Source organism: Seriola dumerili, unplaced genomic scaffold (assembly GCF_002260705.1).
Source record: "Seriola dumerili isolate Sdu_G_001 unplaced genomic scaffold, Sdu_1.0 BDQW01000383.1, whole genome shotgun sequence".
Taxonomy (NCBI): domain Eukaryota; kingdom Metazoa; phylum Chordata; class Actinopteri; order Carangiformes; family Carangidae; genus Seriola; species Seriola dumerili.
In genome coordinates, this window is record NW_019174638.1 from 560,438 (window position 1) to 573,536 (window position 13,099).

The 13,099-nt window shown below is 38.8% G+C and overlaps 1 protein-coding gene and 1 pseudogene across 1 annotated transcript; one reads left to right on the forward strand and one right to left on the reverse strand.

Annotated features, from left to right (window-relative positions):
- Positions 1-2,111: 2,111 nt before the first annotated feature.
- On the reverse strand, positions 2,112-3,512 carry dusp28 (dual specificity phosphatase 28). The gene is made up of 2 exons (XM_022761044.1): positions 3,168-3,512; positions 2,112-2,334 (listed from the first exon to the last, which is right to left on the reverse strand). The coding sequence occupies exons 1-2, from the start codon at positions 3,510-3,512 to the stop codon at positions 2,209-2,211; spliced, it is 471 nt and encodes a 156-aa protein (XP_022616765.1). The 3' UTR covers positions 2,112-2,208.
- Positions 3,513-10,849: 7,337 nt separating this feature from the next.
- On the forward strand, positions 10,850-12,576 carry LOC111233290 (annotated as a pseudogene).
- The last annotated feature ends 523 nt before the right edge of the window (positions 12,577-13,099 follow it).

Below are 13,099 nucleotides of genomic sequence, written 5' to 3' on the forward strand. Positions count from 1 at the left end.
TTCTCTGAACGTATTGTATCAGTCTCAGTATAAGAAATGATGATTTTACCCATTTTTAATTATAACTTACTTAAGATTTCACAGAGAACACAGAACCGACTCCCGAGTGATGAACACAGCTTTATTTCACTTTTCAGCAGGTAAAACCCGCAGACATTTGTACAGTAGCAGAGTCTCAAAGGGACGTGAAGCATGTTCAGGACTAATGTGATAATATGTGCTGCAAACTGTCAACTAACACATACAGTCTTATCTGTTTGGTTTTATCACCACAGACTCGTTAGGACGTGTTGAGGTCTATGTGGTTAATATTATTCCTTTTAATTCAGTTCTAAATGACAGCACCACAAAACGAGCAAGACACACCTGAGATTTACAAACACACACACACACACACACCTCACATACAGTGTGTTCCTACGTTTACGTCCAGTCACTGTGTCGTCGCTCTTCACAGTATCAAGAGAAAGCTCTGAGTAATGAACCATCAGCAGCTTTAACACCACAGCGCTCACATTTAAAACTACTGGGGTTCATGATCTGAACATCTTCCTGATATCAGCTGCATCAATATGTTTCTTCCTACACTGATAATATGCTGCTGCTTATTAAACACTAAAATTTCACTTCATTTCACAGTTTTGCTAAATATGTACTTCAGAATAATGCGTCTCCTACTCTCACTATTACTTTTAACCTGAGCTTAACTCTTCATTTGTTTTATTTATAAGTCCAGTAAAGTTTAAGACATTTGATGGCTTGTTACAATATTCATCATCTACAGTGTGTTGAATTAAAATGTACCTGTAAAACTAGATACTGTACAAGCAATTAAAAAAAACATTAAATACATAAGTCAGTAACTGTTAAATCAGATAAGGCTTGAAGGATGTTGCAGGACAGACTTTGAAAAAGTAGTATCATCGTATCCTGCTGCAGAGAAACCATTATCTGTTTAATATACTGCATCATCATCTAGAGGTAGAAGGTGGAACTGCAACTACAGTCCTGGTACAGAAAGACACAGGAGCTCAGGTCTGTGGCTTTACACAGAAAACCTGTTTAAAAGATTTAGGCTGACAGGGTTTTATCTGGTTTTAGCCTGTTTTCACGTCTTTTATAAACCTTTGGTCAAAACAGACAACATCCTGTCAGGTGCCTCTCTGAGGACGGAGACGTACAGTGAAATCCGAAATCAAATAATACACCTGTGGACAGTATAATATGTTAAATAAATACACAGTATAATATGTTAAATAAACACAGTACATATTTCTGACCTGCTAAGCCCTTATGTAAAATAACACACTGAAAAGAAAGATCTTTTTAAGTCTAGATATTTGACCATTTGCTGTCAGGTCATTTAAAATGCAGAACTTCTCTTCACAATCTGCACTGTTACTTTTTATTATTGTCATAGATGAAAACAGATTTTTAAACAGGCGTTTAAGCGACTTTCATATTCTATTTATAAATGTTTTATTGTGTCTCCTGTTTTTTTTTTTTAAAGCACTTTCCTATGTTATGAGCTGAAATAAAGTTATTAAGGCTGCAACTAACAATTATTTTCATTATCAGTTAATCTGTTGATTATTTTCTTGTCATCAAAATGTCAGAAAATAGTGAAAAAATGCCTGTTTGATCTGTTTAACCAATCAAAGAGCAGCATCAAATCCTCACATTTAAGAGGCTGGAACCAGAGAGGAAGGACTAATCAATGAACTGACTAATTGTTTTTATTATTATCACTATTATGATTGTTATGTAAATTGCATTGATGCTCACTCTATAGAACAGGACGTCGGTATTGGTACGTGCAGAGTATATCCAGTAATTATTCATCTTACCTTTAGTCTCTAATCTCAGTTTTTTTTATTCTATTTTCCATGTGCATATTAAACTAAGCCTACTTTAGTTATTGGATATTATTATTTCCCTTTAAAGTTACTGAAGCATCTATCTTTTATATGATGTTTGATTTTGGGTATACATTGAAGGAAGTTAAATAAAGGATACGTTTCCTGTTCATGTTAATACTGAGGTTAGAGGTTAATTAAGCCCTGACTTTAATTTTCTTAATTGTGCAACACACTCAGGAAAGAGGGTTTGGATCAAAGCAAAGTGCAGCCCTGATATGTGGAGACAGAAACAGTGACGCTCTGAAGCAGGTCACCTGTCATGTTTCCAAGTCGCGACCTTCAGGAGAGTTCAGGCCTCAGGTTGAGGATCAGGACTCGTCTCTCCTCGTCTGTTCTTCAGCTCCCGTTCGTATCTCTGCAGCTGAGACATGAAGCCGGGGTTCGGGTCAATCACGTGACGAGCCGTCTTCACTTTCTGGGAGAAGAAACAAACAGAAGCAAGTGTTTGAGTTATTAAAGTGAAAAATTCTGGACAGGTGATGTTCAAACATTTTCTCGGGACGCACATTTGAACACAACTAAACATTAAAGCTCAGGGGCCGGTTGCACAAAACACATTAAGTAAAGATTTTCCTTAAAGTCTGAGTTAAGGTTTCCTTAAAATACTCATTTAAAGTATTTTAAGGTTTTCTCCTACACTTAAAGAATCATTTAAAGTCAATGAAACTGTTGCACAAAACTCATGAGCAACCAAAGTAAGGAAAAAAATAAAGGTGCCTCTGACTCAGCACAATTTCACAACTGGCTTTTCCATTGTGTTGACCCGTCTGGGCCACCATACTACACTAATACTATACTACACCATACTACACTAATTAGAAACGTTTTATAGTAGCAGTAGGCTAACCCTGATAGTAAGTAACACAAATAATGGAAACAGCTACCGACGTGTTGTTTTAGCGCTGAGCAATAAAATACAGAACATCCTCTTTATAGCATCCATGTTGTTTACACATTCCGACTTTAATGCACATGAACACACCAAGGTCGGAGGAACAACTTCCCAACTCGGGAAATCCGAGGAGCACGTGAATACAGCATCTATCACCATGCAGGACACTTCCAGCTGTTAGCGGTTAACTGACCGACACTATCCTAACTGTGGGTTAAAGAAACTCTAACACATGGAGGACACAGCTGACCTTAAAGAAGAGGAGGCAGAACTGGCTGAACTAACACCACTTGGCTCATGACACTCTGAGCTCCTCGGTCATTATTTTCTTACACTGGAACACGTCATTGTCTCACCTGTAAGGAGTCCGTCAGTGTCAGTTTGCGGTGCTTCATCAGGTAGGCGATGCAGATGGTGGCCGAGCGGCTGCGCCCGTTCTTGCAGTAGACGACGCTGCGTCCTCCACGGTTGGCCTCCTTCTGGATGGCGTCGGCGCAGCGGTCGAAGTGGCTGTACAGGTCCTCGTTGGGGTCGTCGTAGACGGGGATCTGCAGCTTGGTGACGCTGCTGGCGGGAAACGGCTGCTGCTTGGACACATTGATGCAGAGCGTCACCGCCTCCTGCTGGATGAGCTCGTCGCTGCAGGCTGAACGGGCGTTACTGATGAACAGAGCGTTGGTGACCTTACACAGCTGCAGCATCCTGGTCAGCGTTTGACCCTCACGGGCTTCCTTAGTCAGGCACTGAGGCTCACAGGTAGCTGCTACCTGGGCAGACAGAGAAACAGGAGCGTGTCGTTTTTTTTGTTTTCCGGTCGTCAGTCCCATATCTCAGTAACACCTTCACAGAACTTCTTCAAATTTGTCACAAACATCCACTTGGACTCAAGGATGAACTGAATAGATTTTGGTGGTCGAAGGTCAAAGGTCACTGTGACCTCCACAAAACAGTTTTAAGCCATTAATCAAGACTTCACAGCAATTATGACAAATTTTCACACAGATGGTTCATATTTTCTCTGACTCTGGATAAACAGGGATCTAACCTGAAACTACACTGAGTGGAGGAGGCCTACGACCACGCTGCGGTGATTCTAGTTTTATCACCAAGTTTTGTCATCATGACCTTTGTTTCCAGTCAGTCAGCTCTATGGTTACTTTTAGGCAACCAAAGTGAGCTGGGTACAGTTAAAGAAAGATGGTGGTTGTAAAAAGAAACCAACACTGACTCTTTACAGGAGACAAGAGGAGAACCCTCCAGTATCATCCATCCACCCTGACTTCCTCCCTCAGAGGTTTCGCAATATCGCCCTATTTTTTTTTTTTTTTTCATTTCAATGACCATGACAAGACCTCATTTCTCAGAGAAACATAAACAAAATCTACTACTGCATTTATTTTACTGTTGAGGATTTGCCTTTTGACCTTCAAAGGTTTCCGTAGCCAGTGGTCAGTGCTACTGCTGAATCAGTTAAACCTGCAACAACTGCTAATGTTTTTGGTTTTTAGGCCACTTGTTTTCAACAGAAACAAACAGTGAACACGGACAAATCACCTTCTAACAGCTATTTGTTTCCACATCCAGCTGTTACAGAGCAACATGATCATTCATCTGGAGCTGAAATTTAGCGTCAGGATTGTTTTTTTAAAATCAGCATCTAAACATCTTCCTGATACATTTTATCCAACACTAATAATGAGAGTAAGAGACACATGATTCTGAAGTGGATATCCAGCAAACTGTGAAGTAAAAGGAAACTTTAGCATTTAATGAGCAGCAGCATATTATTACTTTTAACCTGAGTTTAAGTCTTCATTTGTTTTATTTACTAAGTCCAGTGCTGTGTAAATCATTTGATGTGTTGTTATTATAATCATTATATGTGTGTTGAATTACAATAACATACAAAACGCTGACATCCACCAACACAGATAGATTATTTCTCTCTGAAATAACACATCTAGAGTGAACCCACAGAGGCAGTGGTAAGTGAATGCCTCACTCACACTCTTAACACCAAGGACACACCGACTCACATCCGGCAGTCAGCTGATCTTCAGGCTCCTGCTCTCTTTAGATAAACTCTGTGTCTGTAAGGATTTTCAGATGAGAGTATTTCCTGTTTGGTCTTAAAAGACAGAGGACGGAGAGTTCAGACTGATCCGGTCGGTTCAGGCCTCCTCATGACCCCCAACTGCTCTAATCAACACACACCACACTGCTGCTATATTTAATGCACAGACTCTGACAGCTGCTCTGCTCTGGGTCCTAATGCTGCTCATATTCATGTCTGACGGATCAAACATGGACAAGTAAAAAATAAAAAGAAAAGGGTGCCAGGAAAACAGTGCAGCACAGCTGCAAATAATAATGATCATTCCCATCAGCTATTTATCTGTCATTATTTTTTCATGTAAAAAAAAAAAAAAAAAATTTCAGAACTGACAGTAACATCCTCAAATACGTTGCTTTGTTCACCCAACAGTGCAAAACCCAAAAGGATTAAGTTTTTTCACTAGTTTTGCTTGAAAAATTACTTTAAAAAATTAAATTATCAATCGTCAAACAGTTTTCTGTAGGTTGACTCAACAATTAATCCTTGAAACTCTATTGCGTTCAAGCCCCAAGATGGGGCCAATTTATATACTGCTGGTCAGCACAATAACATCTTATCCTGTGATAATAGGCTACATCATAATTTTTACTTGTTGTTATATTTTGTATTATTAATCTGATTCTGCAAAATAACTAGAGACATATAAGATACACACATACAAGACAAATGTGGTGCAGTAAAAAAGTATAATATTTGCCCTCTGTATTGTAGTGAAGTAAGAAAATCAAAATATTCAAGTAGTACAAGTAACTGAAAACTGTATTTAAGTACAGTGGTTTCACTCTTTTCTGGCATTTTTTCTGGCATGTGAAAATCCACAAAGGTGAGGAACAAAATTCTTGCAAAATATGGGAGAAAATATTCAGTGATATGTCAATGTTGAAAAAGCGCAACCCACAAAGATGAGAGACCATATTCTTGTAACAGATGTGGGAATTATTTTTTCTTTATAAATTGAGTCGGATATCAACCTTGCATACTCGTTTAAGAACCCACAAAGGTGAGAAGCCATACCCCTGCAACACCTTTGGGAAAAATTCAATCAGAAGCAAGACATGGAGGGACATGGAAAGATTCATACAAGTACAATAACAAAGCTTGGTTATCTTGAGATAACGGAATAATATCAAGTTATCGCGAGAAACCAGAGTTCTGTTATCCCGAGATAACTAAGCTTTATTATCTCGAGATAACCGGATATACAAAATGTTTGCAAGGATGGCCTTTCTCAGTTTCCGTAGGTACCAGATGAATGTGACAACTTTTTTCTGCCTATTGTTTTTTGTTGTTTTTGTAGCGGATATTCTCAACTCATATTATTGAATGATTATAGTAACTATATAATGAAAGTATTGATTACAATAAGGTTATTTTTAAACTGAATTTTACTTTTACTTTCCTGTGTTGTCTTCTTCTATACCTGCTTATTTGTTAAATACAAACTCAAAAGCTAACTCACTTTTACTACCGGAACCTCACATTGTGGCACCCAGCGGAAGTAAACAATGAAAGCGCGCGAATGGCGTTAGCTGTAGGTATATGTGGAGTTAGCTTGAAGGCGACGGTTTAGTCGTATCGCAGATAAATATTTCAGTGGTAACTAAGCAACAATGTCTTCAGTTCAGTATCTGAGAGAGTTTGTCAACGAGCGACTAACTGCTGCTGCTGAAGAAATATTCGGAGTCTTTGAAAAAACTATCGTCGAGTACGAGGAAGTGATCGATCGTCAGCGCAGACTGCTGGATATCGTTTGGAAACCCGAAATAAAGCTACACAGGACAGGTCTGTGAAACCAGAATGGTCTGAATGAAAACTAACACAGGGACGTGACTCATACTGGATCCTAATCAACTTTTACTGTTTACGAGCATCTGTCTGTTTTCAAACATCATAGCGTCGTTAATTGTCCTTATCTGTATTGATTTGTATTATTTGTCATCCCTACATTATTTGTGTCCTGTTTTTGTTTGCAAAGCACTTTGTAAACTCTGTTTTTAAAGGTGTTAGATGTGTTAAATAGATTTGCCATTATTGTTATTATTATTATTATTATTATTATTATTATTATTATTATTATTTAGTTTTCGTGTCACTGCACATGAAGGAAAAACTTTAGGGGCAAAGTTAGTTTTGTTTCAGAGAAATAACATGAATGAATTTTATGAGTTTCTTAATGAGTAAACATTCAACATCAAAGATACAGGTTGTATAAGACACAGGGGAAACTGACTGGTCTTTGTTTCACAATTCTTCTATAATCTTTTAGTTCAAACGAAGGAAATGAATGCATCGTGCTTTAATGCGTCTCTTTTCAAACAGGCTTCAGTCAATGGCTGCCCGGTAATAATCGACCAAACCTTAGTTGATGACACAGGTATGTGTTTTGACTTGGGCAGTAGTGCAGCAGAGACGCAGCAGTCTTTGTTGTTGTGATTTGGGAGCAGGTCAGGACCAATGTGAAATAACTTCTTGTGGTGTTTTTATCCTGTTTCCTGCTTCAGTTTTACACACAGCACTTTGTTGTTGTTTTTTTATACTTTCTTTTGCTTTTTGAATTTTTGGACAAGTGTGATGTGTGAGTTCTCTTAATATAAGACCAACTCAAGATCTGCGTTTTTCCAGCATCACCTAGTAACCATTTACCCAGAGGTCTGATTTTGAAACATCATATTATTTACCGACATTAAATGTGTCCGTGTGTCCCTCCTGTTCCACTGTACCACCTCTCATCTACTGATTCTTAATACAGAACACTGATGATTATGATGTGTTGATAGTGTTCAACATCTCGTCTCATCACTCCCATTTCACTGGTAGAGTGACTCACAATCATTATAATCTCTGTATTGATGCTATTTTTAATGTTCCTTTGTCCCTCCAGAGCTCCCACAGCAACATGTCTGTAAGGAGGAGGAGGTTCTCACTGACCAGCAGCTCTGTGACCAGGAGAGGAACTCCAGTCTGGACCAGGAGGACCCAGAGCCTCCACAGATTAAAGAGGAAGAGGAGGAACTCTGCACCAGTCAGGAGGGAGAGCAGCTTGTACTGAAGCAGGAGACTGATACCTTTATGTTGACTCCTACTAATGAGGAAAGTGACCACAGTGAAGCAGAAGCAAACAGTGACCACCAGCTTCTCTCTCACAACTCTCAAGGTAACACTCAGACAGGTAAAAACTCTTTAAAATGTGACACCTGTGGAAAAGATTTTAAGTATAAGTGTCTACTGACTGTACATCTGAGAAAACACACAGGTGAGAAGCCATGCATCTGCAACTTCTGTGGGAAAAGATTCAGAGAGACAAAAACTTTGAAGGACCATGTGAAAATCCACACAGGTGAGAAGCTATACCCTTGCAAGACCTGTGAGAGAAGATTTTGTACAGAGTCGGTACTGAAACAACATACAAGGATCCACACGGGTGAAAAACCATATTCTTGTGAAACCTGTGGGAAAGCTTTCAGACAAAGTAGTTCCTTGACAGCCCACATAAGAACTCATACAGGTGAGAAACCGTACCGCTGCAACACCTGCGGGAGAAGATTTTGTACAGACTCGGTATTGAAACAACATACAAGGATCCACACAGGTGAAAAACCATATTGTTGTAAGACTTGTGGAAAAACTTTCAGACAAAGTAGTTCCATGACAGCCCACATGAAAACACACACAGGTAAGCAGCCATACTCCTGTAACACCTGTGGGGAAAGATTCTACATGAAATTGCACTTGCTAAGGCACATAAGCATTCATACAAACTAAAAGTTGTATACTTACAGAACATGTTGGAGAGCTTTCCGACTGAGTGGAGAATTGACAGTCCGCATGAGAAGAGCCCATACTGGAGAGAAACTACACCACTGCAACACCTGAGGGAAAAGTTACTTCGATGTGTCTTATGCCCTTTTTCCATTGGTCAAAAGGTAAACTAAGACCAATTGACATCGGGCTTTTGTCAGCAGTGGAAAAGAGAACAGTCAGCATTCAGCCTCGAGGTAAATGACTCTGCAGTAGACACAGGTATCTATTGTCTACGGCTCCATTCGGCATGGATGTAAGCACAACATCTGGGCGAACTCGCTCATTTTTGATCATTTTCCAGCACAAAGCTGTTAAATCAGAACGTTTTAATAACACATAGTCACTAATCTAACTGTCTCATGCCAGGGCTCTGACAATGACAGAAGCACGAACCTGGTGACGACGCATGAAAGATCAATTTTACTGGGAGAAACCATCAAGACGAATCTTATGTGAAGAAGAGTTCACCGACTTAATGAAATGCACTTTGCAATAGATACATCTCTGTAATTTACTATATAACATTTACCAAAGAGAAGAGGTCACAGTATTTTGGACTATTTTAATGTAGTACAGTGTCAACAATGTCCTCAAGTTTTATTTTTTCTTTGTATCACCGTATTACTCATATGTCTGTTTGCAGCTGTATTATTTTGAAGCAAACTGCCAAATCTTGGTAAGATCTGTTTCACAGTGAATGCATAGGTCCTACAAATGTAACTGATTGGCATCTTTAAATTAATATTATTTTTCACTATTTTTATACTCTATAAAAGTTATACAAGTGGACTGTGAACTCTGTGATGTTGAGGCTTAGAAACCTCATCACCCTGCCAACTAGACTCTTCTTTGTCTTCAGCATTTCCTTTAATTTTGTGATTGAATTGACTGATATTTTTTTGTTCTTTCCCACTTTATAGATGACACAAAGATAAAATGTAGAAAATAAACTACATGTTTTTGTAAAACATGCTTTATAAATAGACTGACTTGCTTTTGTCAAAGAATTCTGATAGAAAAAATTGGTTTCAGTGATGGTTATTCAGAGTGACGCTTCCACATTGATGGATTGATGAAATGCTGTTTTTCCAATCTCATTTATTTAATATAACAATAAAGCTTTGTGAGGTGATGATGTAAGAATACCAGATTCACACTGAGGTCTAAAGTCATGAGGAAGTTGTTCATCAAGGCTGCAGATACATGCGACTTGACATCCAAATTGAGAACCGTCATAGTGAGGACGTGTCTTTTCGGAGTTCAATTACAACATACAACAGGTGTTTTAATGTTGTAGCTCACCTGCTGTAAGTTTAATATGACACAGTTTGGTATTTTGATCAAAGGTAAATGTCTCATATCGAACAATCATATTTGCAGAGGTTGAATGTAACTCTTTATTCACTCAAGTACTCTGCATAAGTACAACATATATTGTTCTTAGATGGCCAAGACTGCATCTAAATTACACACAGATATGAAATATTGATCACTTTAATTTCACAAGTCAATTGTAAAGGTGTTTGTACGTTGACTCATTTTGTTAGCTATACTTCAACTTTATGTAGAGCAGCCAAATAATTTTTAGATTGCCTGTTTACTCGTCAGCTGTAGTTACTTTGCTGTTTAAGATGAAAGCTTATAAAGATGTTACAAGATATGATGCCTTTATTAAAAAGTCAAATTATTTCACATTGACCAGCTATTACAAAGATGTGGTTTACACATCATGGCCTCAGTAACACTGACGCACAGGCACACAAGTATTTTCATTTCATACTTTACATTTTACTGGAAATAATTTCTGAAATTCTTCCACCCCTGCTTATACCTTGAATACAAAATTATTATTCACAAAACAGCTCGAAAAGACATCAGATAAATGTGGTAGTTTAGAGAAAATAAGCTAATTTCTCTGTTAATTGAAGCCACACAGATGTACAGTCATAACTGAAGACGGAAAAAAAAGCTATCCCACGTCACCTGTCGGAACTTCACGATGTGACACCCAGCGGAAGTAAACAGTGCGGTAGAAGTTAGCTGTATGGACGTGTGGAGTTAGCTTGAAGACGACGGTGTAGTCGTATCGCAGATAAATATTTCAGTGGTAACTAAGCAACAATGTCTTCAGTTCAGTATCTGAGAGAGTTTGTCAACGAGCGACTAACTGCTGCTGCTGAAGAAATATTCGGAGTCTTTGAAAAAACTATCGTCGAGTACGAGGAAGAGATCGATCGTCAGCGCAGACTGCTGGATATCGTTTGGAAACCCGAAATAAAGCTACACAGGACAGGTCTGTGAAACCAGAATGGTCTGAATGAAAACTAACACAGGAGTTCATTTACCCAGAGATCCGATTTTGAAACATCATATTATTTACCGACATTAAATGTGTCCGTGTGTCCCTCCTGTTCCACTGTACCAACCTCTCATCTACTGATTCTTAATACAGACCGCTGATGATTATGATGTGTTGATAGTGTTCAACATCTCGTCTCATCACTCCCATTTCACTGGTAGAGTGACTGACAATCATTATAATCTCTGTATTGATGCTATTTTAATGTCCCTTTGTCCCTCCAGAGCTCCACAGCAACATGTCTGTAAGGAGGAGGAGGTTCTCACTGACCAGCAGCTCTGTGACCAGGAGAGGAACTCCAGTCTGGACCAGGAGGACCCAGAGCCTCCACAGATTAAAGAGGAAGAGGAGGAACTCTGCACCAGTCAGGGAGGGAGAGCAGCTTGTAATGAAGCAGGAGACTGATACCTTTATGTTGACTCCTACTAATGAGGAAAGTGACCTCCAGCTCCTCTCTCACAACTCTCCTGTAGCTGAGAGCCAAGATCAGGAAGGAAGTAAGCATGTAGACCCAGAATCAACTAGAAATGGAGAGACGCAACCAAAGAAGAGACATCACAAAAACACAAGTCACAGTGACAACATATACAACTCCCCACAACAAAGAGTCACTGTAACACTCAGACAGGTGAAAAGTCTATAAAATGTGACACTTGTGGAAAGGATTTTAAGTATAAATCCAAATTGAAAATACATCAGAGACGCCACACACGTGAGAGGCCATATTGCTGTAGCACTTGTGGGAAAAAATTCACTCAGACATCATCATTGAAAAATCATTTAAGAATCCACACCGATGAGAAGCCATATTCCTGTAGCACCTGTGGGAAAAAGTTCAGGTGGCCATCAATATTGAAAAATCACTTAAGAATTCACACAGGTGAGAAACCATATTTTTGTGAAACATGTGCGAAACGTTTCACTTTTCGTGCAGACTTGTTGGTCCACATCAGAACCCACACAGGTGAGAAGCCGTACACCTGCAACACCTGTGGGAAAAATTTTCGTCATAGGTCAGTTTTGAGTAAGCATACAAAAACACACACAGGTGAGAAGCCTTATTCTTGTGAAACATGTGGGAAAGATTTCAAAACGTCTTATGAATCCTTCATCCACATGAGAATCCACACAGGTGAGAAGCCGTACACCTGCAACATCTGTGGGAAAAATTTTCGTCATAGGTCAGTTCTGAGTGAGCATACAAAAACACACACAGGTGAGAAGCCTTATTCTTGTGAAACATGTGGGAAAGATTTCAAAACTTCTTATGAATCCTCCATCCACATGAGAACCCACACAGGTGAGAAGCTGTACACCTGCAACACGTGGTAAACACTTTAGTGACCAGTCAGACTTGAGTAAGCATAGAAGAACCCACACAGGTGAGAAGCCGGAACTCTGTCACATCTGTGGGGAAAGATTCAGTCAGAAGACGCACTTGGCAAAACATCTAATGATCCATACAAATATAAACTCATATACTCACTGAAGTTGTGGGAGAGCTTTCCAACTTAGTGGGGAATTGACAGTACACATGAGAACAGCCTTGGAAAAATGATCTTGGAAAAATCTTTGTGTTACAGTGACTGCACAGTGTCTATGAATGTAAATGACTGAACTCTTGAATACTATTAATTTTAATATTTTTATACTCTAACTACTATTGTCACTGTTGTGTCACTTATGTGGTCATCTTAACTACTAGTTCTTTTTGTCTAGTGGATGTGCCTTCATTTTATGTTTTTAATAATTTTGTGATTGAATCAGTTGGATGTAATTTGTATTTTCTCATCTTTTATAGGTGACATACAAACACAAGTTGTAGAAGATGAACTACATTGTTTTGTAAAACGTGCTATACAAATAAACTAACTTTTGTCAAATATTTCTGATAATGAAAATATTTCCTTCAATGCTGGTCATTCAGACTGATCTCACTTTGATGGATTGGATTCAATGATTAAGTGTCATCAGCCTAAGTGTTAGTACTGTATACATGCATCGATACTGAA

Excerpts from the sequence above, each read along its gene's own strand:
- dusp28 (XM_022761044.1), bottom strand. The coding sequence starts at position 3,512 with ATGCTGCAGCTGTGTAAGGTCACCAACGCTCTGTTCATCAGTAACGCC. Across the intron at positions 2,335-3,167 it reads CACTGACGGACTCCTTACAG|AAAGTGAAGACGGCTCGTCA; the intron begins GTGAGACAATGA and ends TTCTTCTCCCAG.